At 46.7% G+C, this 21,840-nt stretch overlaps 1 protein-coding gene across 5 annotated transcripts in view; it reads right to left on the bottom strand.

The window, feature by feature from the left end:
- HSD3B7 (hydroxy-delta-5-steroid dehydrogenase, 3 beta- and steroid delta-isomerase 7) overlaps positions 1 to 21,840 on the bottom strand; it is a 324,275-nt gene that overhangs the window by 27,469 nt on the left and 274,966 nt on the right. For all 5 annotated transcript variants that reach the window (XM_078652477.1, XM_078652475.1, XM_078652479.1 and 2 more), the window contains one exon: positions 9,650 to 9,758. In XM_078652477.1, the coding sequence (XP_078508603.1) occupies positions 9,650 to 9,758 (109 nt within the window). The remainder of the gene's footprint in view (positions 1 to 9,649; positions 9,759 to 21,840) is intronic.

Raw genomic sequence — 21,840 nt, 5'->3', positions numbered from 1 at the left:
CAGGCATGGGGCTTTCTTGAGGCATGGATGTCGAATTCCAGAACAGGTTCTGTTTATAGATAAGCCTGCCATCATGCCATGTGCATGGTGCCACTGCACAGGTTTTCTCCTCTGGAGTTCGGTTGGCGCATTCTTCTGCCTGAGTTGGCCAAAGACTAGTGTATTCCGAGCTCGAGGTCTCAGTGTATTTAACAGGAATTTAAGAAATGGAAAATGTGTTCACTCTCCCGACGCCCACCTTGGCTAGGAATGTGAAGTCTGTGCAAAAGTACTTAAATATGTTATTATGAGTCCCGTTTTCCATGTATGCAAAATAAATTAAAGAAAAGCAGATGTGAACGAATGGAAGAACCACCCACAAGCACCTGAAGAAACACACGCTGGGCCAGGACACTGGATTCAACCAGCTTCTTTTTCATACTACTGCAGATCGGCCACATATATGGGCTTTACTATTACATACGGGCATATTTTTTGCAGGTGAATGGCACCATTCTAAAAGGGGCTACATTCTCCTCATGTCAGAAATAGGACAAGATTGTTCAGCTCAGTTGAATGCACTCGATACCAAGTGAGTTACCAAACACAGGGGCCCCATATGTTAGTTACCGTAAATGACCCCTCGCTTCCCTCCATACTCTCAATGGTTAGGTCCGTTCAGCGGGGCCGGTATGGCCTCAACAGCCACATCCATCCTTGACTTCATATATCACTCAGGGCACCGCTGACCTAACCTGCCAACCCACGTATGAAATAATTCATCACGCCTGCCACAGATACCCTAATCACTTGGGTATATCCTTATGACATTTCAGTGAAAACTGATAGCCCCTCACTGCTGCCTTAAGGCAGCCGCGTCACTTATTCACTTATTGTTCCAAATACCTCACAGACAGTGCTTTATGCTGTTGACTTTGGTAATTGATGTTGAACGCTTCTGTGTTTTGTACATGTTGCAGTATAACGCTGAATTGCCACCTGATTATGCGTTAGGAATCCCTGTTATATCTTCACCCCACTCCCGGAATTACCACTAACTGAGAGCCTAGTAAATCCACTGATGGGAAATATTAAGGATTAAATTAGACAACTCTTACATATTGTCCATGGCTTAGATGGCAGAGCTAACCTTTAGGTTCACACAGATTGCATATATTCAGGAATGAGGCAATGTTATTTGTTGATTCAAGATATTTCACTAGTTTAGACTTTAGAAGCAGACTATTAAATACGTTAAACAAATCATGGGGGCTCGTATGCCATTCATATAATCTGTTTCTAAATCCTAAAGTGGTGAATTACACTGTAACAATATATCCCCGAAAATCGACTTGAAACAAGGTAGCCCTGCTGTCGGAGGTGCAACTAGTTTGTAACATCTATGTGAAATTGGACTCCATGATAGATGAAGCCTACATTCTTAACCACTTGGATGCTAATGACAAGGGTAACTCGTCATGGAGTGCCCATTCATTTCAATGGAAATATACAGTAAATTGCGAGATAGCCTTAGCACCCAAGTGACAGTTTACAACCCTGCTTGACTTCCTAATCCTCTCTCTCCTACGATGCACCTTTGTGCTGCCAGGAGATTTTGCTGTTTGCCTCCATCCAGATACACTGCATGGTTTGGCCTGCTTGCGGCAAATATTAAGGTGTAGGATGCCTGCGAACCCAGCACTTCAACAGCTTACATAGACATACAGCCGACGCCTACCATGCTAGTGTAAGTAAAGCAGAGTTGTAAAAATCAGGCAAGGAAATTTTAAGATGACCCAGGAACAAAAGCAACAGAGTGGTGAAGGAAGACAAGAAAGAGAAAGACGGATCACAAATAACACTAAGAGATAGAGTGATTGGGCCTGGAACCAAGTAAACGAACCAGGAACAAGAGCAACAGAGGGATGAAGGAAGACAAGAAAGAGGAAGGCGGATCACAAATAACACTAAGAGATAGAGTGATTGGGCCTGGAACCAAGTAAACGAACCAGGAACAAGAGCAACAGAGGGATGAAGGAAGACAAGAAAGAGGAAGGCGGATCACAAATAACACTAAGAGATAGAGTGATTGGGCCTGGAAACAAGCAAACGAACCAGGAACAAGAGCAACAGAGTGATGAAGGAAGACAAGAAAGAGGAAGATGGATCACAACTAACACTAAGAGATAGAGTGATTGGGCATGGAACCAAGTAAACGAACCAGGAACAAGAGCAACAGAGGGATGGAGTAAGGCAAGAAAGAGGAAGACGGATCACATATAACACTAAGAGATAGAGTGATTGGGCATGGAACCAAGTAAACGAACCAGGAACAAGAGCAACAGAGGGATGGAGTAGGGCAAGAAAGAGGAAGACAGATCACAAATAACACTAAGAGATAGAGTGATTGGGCCTGGAAACAAGCAAACGAACCAGGAACAAGAGCAACAGAGTGATGAAGGAAGACAAGAAAGAGGAAGACGGATCACAAATAACACTAAGAGACAGAGTGATTGGGCCGGGAACCAAGTAAACGAACCAGGAACAAGAGAAACAGAGGAATGGAGTAAGGCAAGAAAGGAAGAAATATCAGGAACAATAACAAATGACAGACGGGTGAGCATGAAAACAAACCGAAGACTCAGGACTACGAACTAAGTAGGGAGGTGGTGACATCTTAAACAGGCAAGCTAGAGATAAGAACAACAAAGGGATAAATGTGGAAAAGAGGCAAGAACCACCAAAATTACGAGTAAGTAAGAGAGACCGATGAGGAATCAAGGAAGTAGAACTCTGACCATCAGTATTGTGGAGGTGTCTGAAATAAACTACGAAAGCGATAGGAGCAATGAATAAGGCACACAGGGGAAGAAAGAGAGATTGCAAATAGGCAGGAACACTGGCAAAAGAGCATCACAAAAACAAATCAAGGCCTCTCCTGTTCACGGAGCACCTTACATAAGTCTACTAGCCCCTAAACATGTAAAAAAAGAGACACAAACCAACAGCTGGTTCCTCAGCGAACTGATCGAACTTAAATTAGCTACAAAGGGCCTCGAGAGGACCAGGAGAATAGCTTACTTCACAGTGGCTGGTAAATCATATACAACAAAGCTTAAAAATATACCACTGGGTTGCAAGAGGTTAAAATAGGTATTGCAGCACCAGATCACACCCCCTTACATTTCAAATGAGCTTTTAAGAAGAATTTCTCCATTGTTGAATCCCTCAGTACAACAATCCCCTCACCAACCTTATCTGGAATTGTGCAATGCCCAACATTGGAACAGTGTCCGAAGTGGGGCACATTCCCTGCCCAGCAAATCTTTTTAAACCTTTGCAAGATAATGCATTATTGAAGTTTACCCTGACCATGGCACATGACGTTACCATCATTATCGTTCCTATTTGACCCTGTAGTTCTCCTAGAGATCCTGTCTGGCTCACCTGCTCAAACCGGCACTCCCAGCTCAACTATTGTACTTTCTATACTGTTTCACAGTTCATTTGATACTGAAATGTCCACTACAGCCTAGAAGACAGTGACTGTAACTCTGCTTCTTACAAAAGTCCAAATTGAACCAAAAAGGAATCACCGACCATGGACCTTTCTCCATACTATTTCACCTGCAAAAGTTATAGAGAAGTTGGTAATGGCCATATACAGATGTTTGATATGGATAATAGTCTGTAATGACCTTCAAATGGTTTAGGCAGACCAAAGCACCGACTGGTTGTTCTTTGCATCCTATGCAGAATGCAATCGAAGGTGGGTGATGTTGATGCTGGAACACTCATTTTACTTGATCTATCAACCACACCAACACAATCAATCACCACATTCTGTTCTAAGATGCTAAGATATTGTCTGCGGGTAAAATGCTTGCCTGGCTAAATTACTTCCTGATAGACAAGACCCAAACAGTGCCTTTGACCCATGGAAGCTGCAGAAGGATATCCCCCTGATGGCGATGATTTTCTGCCCACTGCCATTTAATATGAACATGCAGCTTTTGAAATGTCTTCTGTGCATTCTAATAGTTGACTTTTAGAAGTATGCAGATGATACACTGGACATGTTCAAATTGTCTAGCAAGAGAAATATCCACATGATGTTAAGCCAGTTAATCAACCTTACTATCAGAAGTGTGATGGTGAAAATCAGCTAAGTACTTATAATTGAGCACAAAGATTTTCTTGATTGACAGCGCACACCAACACTGGACTTCCATTAACTGACCTACGTCCGTGGGAGTTGGCCCGATCCCTATAAACACAGCAGGAAACTTGGACGTAACACTTGATCATAAATTATTCTTGGAGCCACAGGTTGGAAGATAGATGTGGAGTTCCTATTGGTAAAGAGGTGGATTCATTTCTTCTATTTGTTTGTTGTAACAATATAGATTCTTCGTACAGGATGGTGGTTTGAAATCCCCTCCATTGAACCATACTTTCCAGGATGAATCAGATTAGTTAATGAGGAAGAATCTGCACTCGAAATGCAGGTAAAATAAAGATAATTAATCCACATGTGGCATGAAGTGTTTAAATTCTTTTAGGATTTAAGTTTGTGCTCCAGCCAACCCGTGTTGCACTCAGGTTGTATAGCCAATGATCTTTCCCAAGGCTCCAAAGTGGAATGATAAAGTCATGGAAAGAAACATAAATCATGAGCACATTATAATTGGGGTATCGGAAGGCCTCAAGTTTTGAAAGGATGTTACATTAATGTATCAGTCACTGGAGCGTAATAAAAGGACAGTATTCAGCCACGGATCCACATGTTGCCTCTGTACTCAGCTCCACTTTCAGCACTTGAAAATCCTGCACTCTGCCAATTGTTGGCTCAAACCCCAAACCACCCTAATACAATCTAGGATTGACTGCGGGAATAGTAAGTCATTAGGATTAGCTGAGCAAATCTTTGACTATCTTCTGTCAAGAACAGGACTTCTTTGCAACGTTTGGAGAGACTTATTCGTGCATAGGAATGGCCCTACTAGCTCCAGTATTAGCACCAGATGCCAGATGTAACTGTTCAAGATATAATACCCAACAGGAAATGTGTATTGAAGGTTACAAGGCATATTTTGTACCTGCTATACCAGTAAACCGGGGAAGGCCTAAGGGTGGCATGGCAATGTTTATCTGGGTAGCACTGACATGTTCAATTGATAGCAGGGCATCAAGCAACCCCGGTATACAAGGCCTAATTTTATCTGCTGGCAATTGTAAGGTTGGTCTGATTAATTTTTATAATTCTACTAACACTGGCATAGCTCATGGCAACCTAGAATTTTTAAATGACTATATAGGTACCTCAATGAGGGATTGTTCACACAATTTATTGATCATGGGCGATTTTAATATTCACCCCTGTGGTGACCCCCTAGGGAAAAACCTCCAGGAATTACATTGCCCCAGACTAAACGGTTTACATTTGGAACACACCGTGGAGGGGGTCCGTTCTAATAATTTTCTTAATGACCATGGTCTTACTCTAGCAATGGCACTCTGTGACCCCTCCAAGCGCTTTGTCACCCCAACTTTTAAAGGGCATGGAAAGGGGACTTTTATCGACTATATGTTGTTAACCCTGCCCATGCAGGTCTTTGTGCATTCATTTTCTATAGTTAATAACGCACTCAGTGATCATAACCCACTCACCGTACAATTAAGGGGGCCCTGGATGGCTAGCGTAAGTCGCAACATGGCCAGGGGTAGGGTAACAGTAACGGATGGTAGACGCCGCCTAAAATGGTCTATGTGCACCCCGGACCTCATATATCAGAACATCAAAAACACCTGCAGTGATATAATCACCAGATGCACACAGGATGACTCTACTCCAACTCAGGTCCTGTCTGATTATCAGACCTTAACAGACAAAATAGCTATTCTAATGACAGAACCAGTAAAGAGTAGAGGGAGGGAGGGCCCGAGGTGGTTCAACAAGGAATGCTCTAAAGCTGCTCGTGACCTTAGACCTGCTTTGTCGATAATACCAAGAAACAAGGAATTAGTCCAGAGGTCACGCAAAGAGTACAAATCAGTCATTGCCTCACGGAAGGAGGTATTGAAGAATGAGGCTTGGGCTGAGATCCTGGAACCACAAACACTGAAAAATAGCGCTAGATTTTGGGCGGTGCTTAAGAAACCCTTCCTGGTGCAAGATTCGGATGAGGGGTTAGAATGTGTTATAACAAAAGATGAATGGGTTGCACATTTTAAACATTTGTATGGGGGTAATGAGGTCAACGCTGTACTTCCTGAATGTACCAAAGGGGGCTTATGCCTTAATGTTAGTATAGGAGAGGTCTTAATGGAAATAGAGGGACTTACAGCGGGAAAATCACCAGGCCCCGATGGGATACCACCGGATCTCTTCAAATCTGATCCCAATTTCTGGGCCCCGATTATTGTGGCGGTTATTAACGCAGCCGCGAGAGTCGGATGCCCATTATCCTGGGGGCTCTCCACTATTGTGCCTATATTTAAAAAGGGGGATAGGGATAGCCCCCTCTGTTACAGGCCTATCTCCCTAATTAACTCCATGGCGAAATTAGTGGGGAGAATTGTACTGCGGCGTCTCTCTGAGTGGACACAGGACAATAACATCATGTCTATTACTCAATATGGTTTTTGTAATGGCCGCTCGACCATAACACAATGTTCAAATCTCTTTTTAATACTCAGCAAATATACTATTGTACAAAAGGGTACAGTCCACCTGGCCTTCATGGACCTATCCTCAGCTTTCGACTGTGTGAACAGGGGGAAGCTGTGGGGGTCCATGAGGGATAAGGGAGTAGACAACGGTATTATAAACTTTTTGGTTGACCTCCATAGTAACACAAGCGCAAATATAAGGTATTGCCAAGACCTGTCAGTAACTGATGATTTTAGAACAGGGAAGGGGGTGCGGCAAGGCTGCATATTAGCTCCATTCCTTTTTAATTTTTACATAAACGAGCTGGATGGCGTTTTACAGGAGGTGAAAGCAGACAGTTCGAGAGTGGGGAAAAGAAGTATTCCTGTCCTGTTATACGCAGATGATGCGGTGTTGTTAGCAAGAACTGAAAAAGGTCTTCAACTACTACTTAATGCATTCAAAAAGTTCATGGAAGATAGAGATCTGTTAGTGAACAACTCAAAATCATACATCATGCAAGTCGGGAAACAGTCAAAGAGACAATATACTTTCAAACTAGATAAGGCAGTAATACCGTTTTCTAATACATTCTCCTATCTAGGTGTTCTCTTTGATTCTAAATTATCGTGGGGCCCACAACTTGCGAAGAAAAGATGTGATGTGACTAGGGTTAATGCCTCCATTTTTAATTTTGCTTCAAAACTTGGTAAATGATAAAATTATATGACGCAAAATCTGTAGCAACCGCAGCCTATGGTAGTGAGCTTTGGGGTTACATGGCTGGGGATCAACTTCAGATCACAGACAATTCTTTTTACAAACGGCTTCTGTGTGTCCCGGCCTCCACCTCCAACTTTGCAGGTCATGAGGAGCTAGGAGTGGGGTATTTGAGCGATATCCTATCCCTACGACCTCTGACCTGTTGGTTGAAAATGTGGTTATGCAAAGACATCCCCCTAACACATTTAATTGTTAAAGATTTTATGGCTCATGATAACGCGTTGGGCATTCCTTGGATGAAGTATTTGAAAACCTGCTTCTCTGAGATGGGTCCTCCTGATCTGTTTGAACACCCGTCGGGAATTGGAATGGGGGACATTGATCTAGTCAAGCAGACCTTTCTTCTGCGTAAGAAGGCTCTGAGGGAGGGTGTTGAGTTACAAAAAGTAAGTGTAAGGAAATTTACTATGGTTAAAACCTGCCTGACAACAGAGCCTTACCTACTCGGTACTCTCAGCACTCACGATAAGTTTTTATTAACAAGATTCAGATTTAATCTGTTTCAACATCTGCTTATCAGACCCAAAAAGGAGAGTTTCTGTAAAAACCCAATATCCTGTGGCTGCGACGGAAAGTCTCCACAGGATATGTTGCATTTTATGTTTTTATGCAGATTTTATGAATACCCACGTAAACGCTTTTTAATTGCTCTTTTAAAGAAATTAAATTTTAATCAGATACGACCAGCCTTTTTATATTTACAATTGCTGCACAGTGATAGTGTCCTCCAAGTTCTTGAATTTTTAAAACTGTCTCTTAAACTGCGAATCTGTTTGGACCAATGACTGATGTGATTATAATGAACTTGAGCACTATGGACCTAATGTAGCGAGTCCTTTTAACATCTGTAATTGTATTTTATTTTTTGTATGTAATGTTTGTCTATGCACCTTTATGGTTGAAACACACCGAATAAAGTCTCTTTTGAATTTGAATTTGAATTTACCCAACAGGAAAAAAAACCTGGAGAGCAGAAAAATTCAGCTGACCTGATGAATAGTAAGAATGATCAAGCAGAAACTGGAGAAGACATAACATCTATAGAATACAGGGAGCGAGCAATCAAGGGAGAACACTTGCAATGTGACTGGATGCCTTAAATTGAGCTAAACAAGCTGTGATATAATCAGATGTGACCAGGAAGCAAATAAACAACAATTCAGTCAATAACAATAAACTATATGGCATTTCATTCCAGGTCTTCTCAATAATAAAGTTGCAGAATTCATTATGTAAATAAGGAAGAGGGCAAGATGGCGCCCAAAAATGCCAGGATCCCGCCCGTCAGAGCTGAGGAAATGCAAACTGAAGCTGCAAGAAGCCGGGCCATCAGGTCCAGCGACAGATCATAAGGTAAGAAGAAATCAATTAATCTTTAGCTGCTTCAAATTGTGGCTGCAAGACTTCTGAGCACATGGGATCACGATTGTGCAACTTTACAGTGTGCACTAGGTACCCATCTCGAAGGGGGTTCAATTCAAGGATATAAGTATTGTACACAACTTTAGTATTGTACACAAGGTCACAGTGGCTCTTCTATTGCTGTGACCAGAATATGGTATTCTTTAACTTTGTCTTTGTGTGTGCAACACTCCATTCTGAAATTTAGCAAACCGCCCCAACCCTAGCTTTGCGTTCTCTAGACTCCTTTTCAGGTCTGTTCACAAGTAGTTTTAAAAAAAATTTATTCAGCAAAAAGAAGTCTGAAGTAAATGCACTATATAAATACAACTTTACATACCATAACATTACAAGAAATAGAAAGAAGAACTAAGAATAACTCCAGCAGAGGGCGGATTAAAGTTGGACATTAGAAGCTGAACCTGGAAAATAAGCATCGAGGAGTAGCAGAAATAGAGAACGGAACATGTAAAACAGTCAAAACTAATTGGAAGAAAGGGAGAAACGGCAAGATCATCACACAATAAAGGAAAATAACAGCATAGGGATGAATAAAGATAAGAAGCGGGAAGAGACACCAATAACGGTAAGTGATGAAGAAACTCTGCCAGAAAACAAGTGCAAGACAAAGGGATATGAACAACAGAGGGAGGGAGTGACAACCATGAAGAAGAAGCAACAGTGGAAGAAGAGCAGGCAGGGCAAGAATACGTAATAGCAACTGAGCGAGGAACAGAGAAAAGACACAGAAATAAGACCAAGTGAATGGAAAGACACATAAGAGGCAGGCAGGGGTCAACAAGAGGCTAATCTCATATCTCCTTAGGAGCTCACCTGTAGAAGTGGTCCCCTTTCACGTTGGGTCCCACCACCTCCATACTGCTGGTATAGATCAGGTACTGTACCCCATGGTCCACGCATGCCTGAACCACGTTCTCTGTTCCTATAACAAAGCATCATGGAAAGACAGCAGTCAGATCTCAGTAGAAAGCAGAATAAAGATAAGATGTAAGGCTCAAAATGTGAAACTCGCTCGCCTTATCTGCATTAGATTTATCAGGGATGCTTCGCAAAGGTCCAGGACGACCAGATACGGATCAGATTTTCAAGGTATCCACAATATTTACAAAACATCTTAATGGACTTTATTTAAATAGTCAATGGCTCAGGAAGTATAACATGGATCCAGCCCACTTCATTCTACGTTCGACACAATTGACTGATAAGCTTTGTATAAAAGGGGTAGTGATGGAGGGAGAACAAGTTCAAGAATGCGTTCAGATGTCGGGGAGCAGGTACAAATAAGAGGTACAGTTAGGGGAAGAGCCCAGAAACCACTGCAGTCTGCAGCACTGTGAAACAGTCGAGTTTTCAGTGTACCTCCTTGAACAATTGCACCCATTCCATGGTTATGGTATGACTCCATTTGTAATTACATCTATAATCAACTAGCTCCTCTACACCCTTTATAGGTAAAAAAGCACATTACTTGTGTGGAAGGATGTTGTATTTGTTGTGTGGTCTCTATGGGAAGCATTTTGCTATGGTGCATGAGTCCTAGTTGGCTGCTATGAGTTATTATGCAGGTCCCCTTTGAGTGTTTTGGTGTTCCCTAGGGCCTTCCTGATTTTAGGCTGCCCTGGTATTATTGTTCCAGTAGGTACAATCTGAGGAAGGTGGTACACTCCAGTCTTCTATGATTAGTGTCAGCAGGATTAAGGTCTTGCAATTAGGACCACATAGAAAGTATTGGCCTATTCTGGGAACTGCACTCAATACAGTTGGTCTTGATGAGGCACAATAATGGCGATTTTAGGCTTGTCCTGCACTGGCACCTTTAGAGAGGGAGAGGCAGATGAGGCCTGTGCGCCAGCTCTATTTGTCATGCCCTTCCTTGGACCACACCACCATAGCAGATGAATGTAGTAGGGGAGACACAGAACAAAAAAAACAGACACTGCACCTAGATGCATACATATTTTTCCAACTACCTTTCAATGCAAAGCAGATTAGTTTGTTTAAAAAGATGAAATCAGACTTTGTATGTATATATATTTCCATAGGAAAAGCATTTTTGGACTTGCCTATATCTTGGGATAGTTTAACAAATCTTCATGAACTTTTCCAAAAAAGTGTTCCAGTGAATATTGTTGTGCATGGAAAGTTTCCAGAGTATCCGCCAAGAAGAGGCCGAAAAAAAGGGGGTAAAAAAAAGTATTTTTTCTATGTTAATTATCTATAGGCATTTTGAACATGACTACAGCCTGAACCTCTGGACGGAATTATACCAGATTTGCAGAAAGCTAACTCTTGGTCCAGAAAGAGTGCTTTTTGTTATTTGGTGGAAATCGTTCAGTAGTTTTGGAGATATTGAAATAAAAACAGATTTGTGTATATATAGGGACACAGATCCTACAAGGATCTGACAGTCTCTGTGCTGAAAACCGATTGGCTGCCAACACTTCAACCAGGAAGTGTTAGCAGCCATCTTGGGACTCAGCTTCAGATAAGTCCCACAAGAAAAGTTTTTAAAAAAGAAAAGGGGACAGGGTAGGAATACCCTCACCCCCTAACTGTGCTTTTTATTTTTGTCATGTAAACGCGATGGAGGTGCAAATTTGCAGCATTTTCTATTTTTTTTTTAACTGTGTGGGCGTGCACTCTTGTTTATACCAAAGCCCCCAGATGGGGCAAGCCCAGGGGCATGCAGAGTTCATTTTAAAAATATGGAGGGGACACATATGGCCCCCCCATGGGCTTCATAATGCGCCAGGATCACCACATCCCGGGGTTAATGCCGCACAGACCCCCCCCCCCGGCCCTGGAGACCACCACCTCCCTGGGTCTTAAATTGTAAAGATGGTGCAGGGGACCACACAGACTTCCCCTGGGCCCACCATCTCCCTGGGACTTATGTGAATTTGTTCCCGGAGGCAGCGCTGGCCTCCTTGCACCCTCTGGACCACCATCTCCCTGGGGATTTTGTGTTTTATAATAAGGGGGGAGCCATGTGGCCCTCGGGTCCTGGGCCAATCTCGGGCCCTGGGACCTCCACTTCCCTGAGGTGGCCTGTGCAAATAGGAGAAGAGCCACGCGTCCCATCCTGGAGCCATGCATGGCTCTGGGGACAGCCACCCCCCAGGGCTGGCTCCTGCTACGTCCAGGGTGCCCAACGTACCTAGTATTTCTTTTACAGGGGGGTACGTGTCCCCCTCCCCAGGCCACCCACGGCCCTGTGGACCCCATCCCCTGGGGCTCATTCTAATAAACCTGGAGAGGAAGGACATAGATCTCCCCAAACCATTGTATACCATGGGGAGCCCACCATGGGGCTTAAATATGCCAAAAGACGGGTGGCACGCGGTCCCTACCTGAGTCAATATTGGCCCCGGGGATCCCATTCTCTGGGGACGGCTCACATACTGTGCCCCGGGGAGCCCATCCCAGGACACAGCAGTTTCCCTGCCCACACCAGTGTGGGCAGAGAAACTTGTGTTTGTTCCTGCTTGATGGGAGCATTTTGAAAACTTCCACCAAATCGGAGCAAACACTAAGGGCCGATTACAAATTTCAGAGTGCGAGGGTGGGTGGTACTCCACCACCACGCCCCGCACCGCCGAGGCTCGCCGCCGCCCACCCATTGCAAGTTATTTGTAGCCTGGCGGGCGGGAGGCATAGCGTTCCCAGGGTGGTGCTTCTTTCGAAGGCCGTAGTGCTTTGAAAAAGGCTCAGCAATGGGAACACCTCACCAGGTTCCTGCACGGCATGTACTGAAAAGTCTATGCCATGTAGGCTCAGTTGTGCATGCACACAGGGGGGCACATGTTATGTCCTTCTGAGTCCATGCACAAGCGGAGGAGGCACAGTGGGCCCTCTAGGGCCCCCTTTATTTCCTCTCCACCTGGTTTGGCATCAAGGAGGAACGTGCATGTCACCGCAGAGGTCCCACCAAGCATATTGGGCCTCTGACCGATGCGCCACCTCCGAGGAATGGCAGCTCTCTGGTGGTGGTCCCAGGGTGGTCCGAGCCCCCAACTTGTAATGGGTTAGTAGGAGCGCCGGTGCGGCTGTGGCTGAACTGCCACTGCCTCGCCACCACGAGTCTGGTGGTCCTCGGACTGCCAGACTCATAATACAGGTCCTTGGTCTGTTCTCAGTGAGTGGGAGCTTTAAAAATGCTCTCACCTGCTGGGAGTGGACTTTTGATCAGTTTCCCTGCCTGCACTGATGAGCCTCAGGGAGGGGGACCATGCAGCCCCCCTACCCTCTAAAATAAATACCTCCCTGGGGGGGTGGAGTCTTCAGGGGCTAATGTGGCTTGGGGGATGGGGCCATGCAGCCTCCCTCACCTGTTAAAAAAATGCTCCCCTGGCCTTGGGAAATCGGCTCCCCAGGGTCTAATGAGGCTCTGTGACAAGAGCCATGCGGTCCCCCTCCCCTTTAAAATGAAAGGACGACCCCAGGAGTTGAGTCCCTGATGCCGCAGACCAGGCATCCTGGCGAACGCCTGCTGCGCATGGCAAAAGGGCGTGTGCAGTGTGGGGTTGGAGGGCTGTGGGCAGTTTGCTGCTGGACCTGGCTACAGACCAGGCCCTGTTGTGAACCTACTGCTATGCATGGCCAAAGGCAGTGCATGGCAGATGGTTAGCTTTATGTATGGTAATAAAATATTGCCTTGCAGAAAAAAAAGATATTCACTGAAAAAAACAAAGGTCTAAGTAACATTACAGTTAGGTGTGATAATAGGATTTGTTTTTGTTTAAAAAAAAACTTAGAAATTCACTGAAAAAACGTTATAGTTAGGTGAATATGTCAGTGACAACATTAACGTTTTGAACTAAAAAAAACACAATCACCAGTTACAGTTAGAAGAACTAACTATAACTTACGCCCCATTGAGCACTGCTTATGATATCACAAATTACATAACCCAGGACATGTTCTATGACATTACTGATGACATCTGAAATGACATCACTGATGAGATCACTGATGTTCACCCTCTGTAGACCTGTGCATTAGCAAATTTGCCCTGCCTTCACCCTAGAAGCTGCATAAGCTTATATATATATATGTGTAGGTCACTACAGAACTCTATGTGCCCTTAGAACTGGTGTGATGGCGCATGGGTATTATTTATTGTGTCCCTTATTGCTCTCGTTCTTACGACTTTAGTAACTTCTTTTGTAATGTGAAAGGGGTTCATTCCCTCCCCATCAGGGTGTTTTCTTGCAAACAATATTTAGCACAAGAACCCCTAGTCACAAACATAGTTGAATGAAAAGCAAGAGAATTAGTAAAGAGATGCAATAATTTATTCCGAGACCAGGCACACTATGCTGCAGGCAGCAGGCTAATGTGTACACATTCTGAAAACAAACATTGGCAAAGCCAATATTTCTAGCCTTTGTGGCAGGCACACCAGACCTGGCACAGAGGTGCACTCCTCTTCAAACGTCTGTGCAGATGTGATGGGGCACAATTTTGTTACTCACAGTTCAAATGCTGAAGTTGGATAGCCTATTGCCCCATGCTGAATGCTATGGTGGGCGTAAGGAAAATGTGAATGACAGGTGAGCAAACGAATGGATTAGGAGAGCTTACAGATGGCCACTATGTCTGTGTATAGATTTTTGATTAATCCTTACAAACACATGAGGCTGGTGAGACAGCAATGTCTGTGTCTTGGCCTGACCTACAAAATGAATGGGTGCATGTTGAGACGCTTGGTGGTACTGTCAGTGGACTGTAGTTCTATGTTTATATTGGTTGGGAATTTTGCCCTGCTGCGAGTGACCCTCCTACCTGGTAAAATGAAACACTTTCAAGGAAGAAGGTCTGGTAGCACTATCTCTTTGTACTTGGAAAGAAATGCCTTCCCTACCACGTATGTTTAGAGTGCGTATAAAATTGCAGCAGGTGCATTACCCTGCCTGCCTCCTGGCAATCCGCTGTTAAGAAACTCAACACTATCCCCCAGATTCATAAAGAACACATTTTGCTATTCCTTAATAGCGAAAAATACCGATTCGCTATTAAGGAATAGCAAAATGCTATGCATCAGGAAATCACTACAAAAATAACGATTTCTAATAATTCCTTAATTGCGACTCGCAAATTGCGAGTCGCAATTAAGGAATATCTCCCCATTCATTCCTATGGGCCTAGAGGCCCATAGGAATGAATGGGAAGACAATCTCAATTTGCTAATCGCAATTAGCGATTCGCAAATTGAGATTGCGATTTCAAGGGTGCAGGGGTGTCCAAAGGACACCCTGTTGCACCCCTGAAATTGATGTGTGCACATATGTTGCACACACACATGCCCTTAGGGCATGTGTGTGCGCAACATGAAACTTTGAAAAATGCACTAAAGTGCATTTTTCAAAGTTTTTGCAAATTACCACGAAGATGTACTTCATGGTAATTTGCGTGCCCTAATAGCGAATTCGCTATTTTTTTCACTTTCATGCATTGCATTTAAGGAATCTCAATTTGAGATTTCTTAATTGCAAAGAATCGCACTTTAACGAATTCTTAATTAGCGATTTTTGCATTTGGGATGATGCATCCCAAATGCAAAAATACCGCTCGCAAAGGGCCAGATTCTCAGAATCTAGCCCATTGCGAGCGGATTTAAGCTGGATGAATCTGGCCCTATATCTCTTATTATGAAGGGAAGATGAGGTTCTCATTTATGCAGGGTACACAGAGTAGGTGACAGAGCCTCCAGTGATGCATACAAGGCTTTAAGTTGGATGAAAAAAATTGGGGGGAGAGTCTCTCAAAGGGGCGTGACCGACGCAGTTATGGGCGTGACTTAAAAAAACCTAAGCTCAAAAACTGTGCTTAGCATAGTGTGCTGTCTTGTATTTAACTGCTTCTTTCATTAAGTCCAGATACAAAGTACAACTAGTAACATTACACCTACAACAAGCCAGAACTATTGGCTTTGCCAATGGTTATCAGTTGCATAAGATAAATAAGCAACAATATGGCTTCGTTTGATATAATAATGAAAATGCTTGGGTTCTGAAATGATGAGACTGAAAGAAGCATAACGAGTTTCTTTCATGTTACATAAGAGGCAGTGAAGGCTGGTACTGCTGCAGAGGTCAGATTTATTTTTCACCCTGAGGGCAAAAATGGAGAGCCCGATTTAGAACTGCCAGTTCTGAGCCCCGCCAGGACCCGGCCCATTTAAAGCCCAGGATGCTTTCCATCAAGGAAGTGGTTGATGAGAATAAGTAGGAGTCTGGTGGAAGTTTCTAGAGGCCTACGAAGGAAGCATTCTGTGGCTGGCCTCCACCAACGCTCCTGTACGCTTCATGCGAACAGGAAGCATTGCAGGATCAGGAGCAGCCTCTCACCTGAATGTCAGGGTGGAAAGGGCTCAAGCCTCCCTCTGTGATCCCCCAGTCTCATCTCCTGCAGCTGCCGGTTCACACACGGTGTCAGGGATCCTCCTTCTACCTTTGACTCGAGGGAAGCCCAATAAACCAAACAAAAGTAGAACAATGTCAACTGATTTAGTAGAGGCCTTGTCATCCATCTGCGTTCCGCTGCTGCTAGAGAAGAGGCTGGTGGATCGCCAGGGGAGGATAGAGCTGTTTCCACCACACACACTCGGGTAAGAGGCTACCCACGGTCCGGAAGCACTCTCTGTTTTTGTGCGGAGCCTTATTCCCTCCTCTGCAGGACAGGAACAGATATTACCTCCTCGTCCTGTCTCCCCGTCCCATTCCTGACAAGTGAGCAGCTAGTCTGCTCCACAGAAACCCCTACCTAGCTGAGCTGTTTGCACTTCCCCCTATGATGACGTCACCATCACGTGACTATAAAGGGGGAAGTGCATCTAATCAACATCCTGTTCTTTTTTTTCTGCGAACGCAGTTGCCTGTTACCTGGCTGTGCTGGAGGTTTGCCTTCTTATGGGTAAGTTCCTTTTGACTTTTATGTTGTATTTCGGCGGCCTGCTTTAGCGGCCGCCCTTTGTGTCTTTTATGCTATTTCTCCCCCCCCCGCGCTGCCTGGTTTTCATTGCCGGTGGTCTGTGCTTCTATGCGCGGCTCGCGTTAGAGGCCGTATCTGCCTGTCCTCGCTCACCTTGTTTACTGGGCCTGCTTCAGCGGCTGTTTCCTTGGTGTTGGCTGTCCCCGATGGGCCCTGCTTTAGCGGGCGGGGGTTTCTGCTTGTGGAGGTTGAGGTGCGCTGGATTTTCCTGTGCTTTTGGGGGGGCGAGTTTGGCGTTTGGCTGTTTTTTTTTATTCTGGCCTCCTTTTTCCTGCTCTTGTGTGGGTCCGGATCCTCGGGACTTTGTGTCCTTTGAGTGGGGTCCTTCCTGGCTGCATTTTGGTCCTTGCTTCTGCCTGCTTTTAGTGTTTGAGTCTGGACTGGTTGCTGTCATGGATTCAGGGGCTTCTTCCTCTGCTACCCCTCTTGTTGCCCTGCGCCTCCTTATTGATGAGGCTGTGGCTGCTGCTTTCCTGTCTAGGAACGCGGCTGGACCTCCTCCCAGGGTGCCTCGTGTCTCTTTGATTCCACAGGCTGCTGCTGAGGTTGTCATTGGTCCTGTTGTTGAGGGGGGTGTACGTGGTCGTTTTGTTCAGGGTGCTGAGCTCGCTGAACTGTTCACCCATGTGCGGTCCGATTTGGGCTTTTCTCCACCGCCGGAGACTGCCTTTTTTGCGCAGTATGTCCTGCCTGCTCCTGACTTTTTCCTTTGTGCGAGACGGTTCGCTATGTGCTGTCTCGCGTATGGAAGGAGGTGGTCATGTCTTCTTTTCCTCGTTTCCTGTCCCGGCGTTACCTTCTTGGGGGTTTTGCTACTGAGTTCCCTCAGGCTGTGCAGGTTGCCGTTTGATGACTGGCCTTTCCTCTCGGGTTTGGTCGTTTCTATGTGTGCCCTTCCTGCGGATGCTGTGGAGGGACAGTGTGGTGTTCCTGTGCTGCTTCTGGGTTTCTGTCCGGGCGAATGCGTATTCTTCCTATATGGTTCAGTCGCTCCTTATGGATTTCCGGTCCCTGTCAGTTTTGCTGTCACGACGGCGAGGGTGCCACGCCTCTTTTGTTCCTCCTTTCGTTTCCCTTTGTAGGCTCCGGGATGTTCGGTCCTCAGCTGGAGGGTTTGGTCGAGCAGTCTGCTGGGTACCGCAGGCTGTTGGCCCCGGTCCACCCTCCTTCTCGGGGTCGTGGGTTTGGTTACCGTCACGTTTTGGGCCTCCTGCTCGTGGAGCTTCTCCGCCCTTTCGTGGCAGGGGTCATGTCCGGGGGGCCCCTGAAAGTGCCAAGCCCCGCTCCGCTGCCGGTGGTGCCACCCCCGCTTCCTCCTCTTCTCGGTGACTGTCTGCCTTTACCGGTTGGTGGTCGCCTCCAGTCCTTCCGCGCCCTGTGGTTGTCGGTTCCGGATGCCTGGGCAGTTCAGACCTCCTCCTCCGGTTTTTGTTCAGACTCCCCTGCCCCGTCTTCCTCTGCGCAGGGATGCTTTGTTGGCAGGCGTGCGACTCCTGTTTGAGTAGAGGGCTCTTGTGGAGGTTCCTCCTCTGGAGTGGGGCAGGGGTTGCTATTCGATCCTCTTTTCTGGTCTCTAAGTAGGACACTTCGGATCTTTGTCCTGTTTTGGATCTGAAGCGGGTCAATCGCTTCGTTGTCCGCCGTCCGTTCCAGGTGGTGACGCTTCTGTCCGTCCTGCCTCTGGTCCTGCCGGGAGGTTTCCTGGCGTCCCTGGTTCTCATGGTTGCGTGTCTGCACGTTCCTGTACATATGGAAAACCAGCGTTTTCTCCGATTTGCTGTGGGGGCCCTTCACTATCAGTTCCGGGTGCTCCCTTTCGGCCTTTCCTCGGCGCCCGGAGTGTTCGCCGAGCTCTTGGCCCCTCTGGTGGGTTTCCTTCATTCCAGGGGTCTTCTGGTTTTTCCATGCCTGGATGGCTGGTTGTTTGTCTCTCCTTCTTTTTCGCAGGCTCTGTCGGTTGTGGACCAGGTGTGTCTTCTGTTCGGTTCCTTTGGGTTCCTTTTCGACCTCAGGAAGTCCTCCCTGGTGCCCTCCCAGTCCCTGAAGTTCCTGGGGGCTCTCTTCCGCATGGACTTGGACTTGGTTTTTCTCTCGCAGGAGCGCCAGTTGCCTTTGTTTCATCACCTTTCCTGGCTTCTGTCCCACTCCCGGGTGTCTGCCCATCTCTGGCTGCGGAGTCAGGGGGAGATGGCTTCCACTCTGCATCTCCTTCCTTGGTCCAGACTCCGTCTGTGCCCCTGTTGCGACATGTCCTGTCGCTCTGGGATCCAGCCTCCTTGGACTACGTGACTCTGGTCCCTGTCACTCCGGGGATTCGGGCGGTTCTCCAGTGGTGGTTGTCCCCTCTCTCTCTTTCCTGGGGGTACGATCTCCTTCCTCCTCAGTCTGTGCTTGTGTTGTCCACGGATGCCAGTGCTTTGGGGTGGGGTGCCGTTCTGGGTGCCTCCACGGCTCAGGGTCGGTGGTCCGGTTTCGAGTCCCTCCTGTCATCGGACTGGGAGGAGTTGGGGCGGTTTGGTTGGCTCTTCTTTGGTTCGCTCCTCTCCTTCGGGGTCGGGCGGTCTCTGTGCTGCCGGTCAAACAGGTGGTTCGTTCTTATGTGATTCACCAGGGGGGCATGTGTCGTGCCCTGTTTCTCCTGTCGCGGGCGTTCGGCCTTTGGGCCGAGTCAACTCTCTTGTCTCTGACGGCGGTCTGTCTTCCGGGGAAGGAGAATGGGCCTGCGGATTCTTTGAGCAGGGTGTTCCCCTCCTCGGTGTCCCTTTGTCTGTCCCCGGATCTGTTCGACCTGATTGCCCTCCGGTTCCGCCTTCCTTGGTTGGCTCTGTTTGCCTCGGTGGGTTCCGCCCTTCTTCCTCGATTTGCTGCATAGTTCCCTCTCCGCTGGCGTGGGCTACCGCTGCTTTCTCGATTCCTTGGTCTAGGGGTCTGCTGTTTGCCTTCCCTCCGTTTGCCTTAATTCCGAGGGTCCTCCGGTAGATTCGTTGGGGTCGGGCGGAGGTTCTCCTGGTGGTCCCGGAATGGTCTCGACAGTCTTGGTTCCCCCTTCTGTTGACGTTTTCGGTTTGCCCTCATTGGAGGTTTCCGCTGTCTCCCTCCCCGCTGCGGGCTCCTCTTCTGGGGGTTTCCTCCCTGCGTCGCCTCCGGCTGGGGGTTTGGCACTTGAGAGGATGAGTTTCCTGGGTCTGGGTTGCTCGGTTGAGGTTGCCCGTTGTCTCCAGCTTTCTCGCCGTCCTTCCACCTTGAAGTCGTATGCCCGTCACTGGAAAAATTTCTCCTCTTGGTGTCTTGTGAGGGGTCTCTCTTCTGCCTCCTGTGAAGCCGTGAAGGTTTTGGACTTCTTACTGGATGGTTTCATCTTGGGGCTTGCGGTTTCTTCCCTTCGGGCCCAATGGGCTGCCATTCTGGCTTTCCGGGGTTCTTCTGTTATCCTCTGTCTCCCCGTTGGTGGCTCGCCTTCTCCGGAGTTTCTTGCTTCAGCGTCCTGTCTCTCGTTCTCCTGTGCCTCCTTGGGATCTTCCCTTGGTTCTCCGTGCTTTGACGGGTCCTCCTTTCGAGCCTTTGGACTCCGTGGCCCTGAAGTTCCTTTCTGCTACGGCTAATTTCCTGGTGGCCGTTACTTCTGGGCGGAGGGTTGGTGAGATTGGGGCGCTGATGGCTTGCCCTCCCTTCTTGTGCTTTTGCGATGATAACGTCATTCTCCGTCCGAGTCAGTTTTTTCTTCCTGAGGTGGTGTCTTCCTTTCACTGTCAGGAGGATATTGTTCTCCCGGTGTTCTTTCCGGCTCCTGCTTCTCCTTGAGGAGGTGCTCCTCCGTTCGTTAGATGTGCTGAGGGCTCTCCGAATCTACTTGGAGCGTACGGCTGGTTTCCGTAAAGTTGATTCCCTCTTTGTTACCTATGGCCTCTCGGGACTAGGGCTTCGTCCTTCTTTGTCCACCTTGTCTCGTTGAGTCAGGGGCGCTGTGGTTTCTGCTTACGATTCTGCCCACTGTCCTCTGCCTTCTTCTCTTCAGGGTAGGTCGACTAGGAGCGTGTCGTCCTCCTGGGCCATGTTCAAGGGGGCCTCGTTGTGGGACATTTGCAATGCTGCCACGTGGGCTTCTCCCCATACTTTTGTTGCACATTACCGTCTTCAGTTGGGGATGGCGGCCTCTGCTGCCTTTGGGGCTTGTGTCCTGTCTTCTGTACATGATTTATAGTTTGTACTGTTTTCTGATGATTAAATGGACCTGTTTTTTGCACTTCCTTTCTGGTCTGTTTTTTCTCACAATCACCGTGTGCTTGGGTATGGGCTCACTTGTCAGGAATGGGACGGGGAGACAGGACGAGGAGGTAATGCCCGGTTACTTACCGGTAATACACATTACTCCGAGTCCTGGTATCCCCGTCCCATTCCTGAGCCCTTCCCTCCCTCCCTGGTTTGGGTTTTTATTTGGGTGATTGTTTGTTTTTTTCGTTCTGATTTTCTTTGGTATTTTCAGGATGTTGATTAGATGCACTTCCCCCTTTATAGTCACGTGATGGTGACGTCATCATAGGGGGAAGTGCAAACAGCTCAGCTAGGTAGGGGTTTCTGTGGAGCAGACTAGCTGCTCACTTGTCAGGAATGGGACGGGGAGACCAGGACTCGGAGTAATGTGTATTACCGGTAAGTAACCGGGCATTAATTGCAATGGTTGCTCTTGTTGCGCCCTTACCTGACTGCATGAGAGTAAGTATCAGATGTTACTGCCCGCGGGAGAGGGCAATAACACTTGATTATCAGCCAAAATGAATATGTTGAATCCATAAGCTAAAAGACTACGCATACATTTCGACGCTTTTGACTTGTTTCATTATGCCCCGTCTTAGAAAATAGCCTGAAGGTAAAAGGTCTGTGTTGTCGTTTTTCGACAGGGTGCACTTAGAACTCCTCACAGCACTTACGTTTGTGTGATGGTTTGTTTCAAGAGCGTAACCAGTGCCTGGGATTATGGTTTCAAAAATTGTCCATTAGAACCGTAAACCGGG

The sequence above is a fragment of the Lissotriton helveticus genome, chromosome 7 (assembly GCF_964261635.1).
Source record: "Lissotriton helveticus chromosome 7, aLisHel1.1, whole genome shotgun sequence".
NCBI lineage: Eukaryota > Metazoa > Chordata > Amphibia > Caudata > Salamandridae > Lissotriton > Lissotriton helveticus.
Note: the sequence above shows the minus strand (reverse complement) of the source record. Positions and strands in the feature narration are given on the sequence as shown.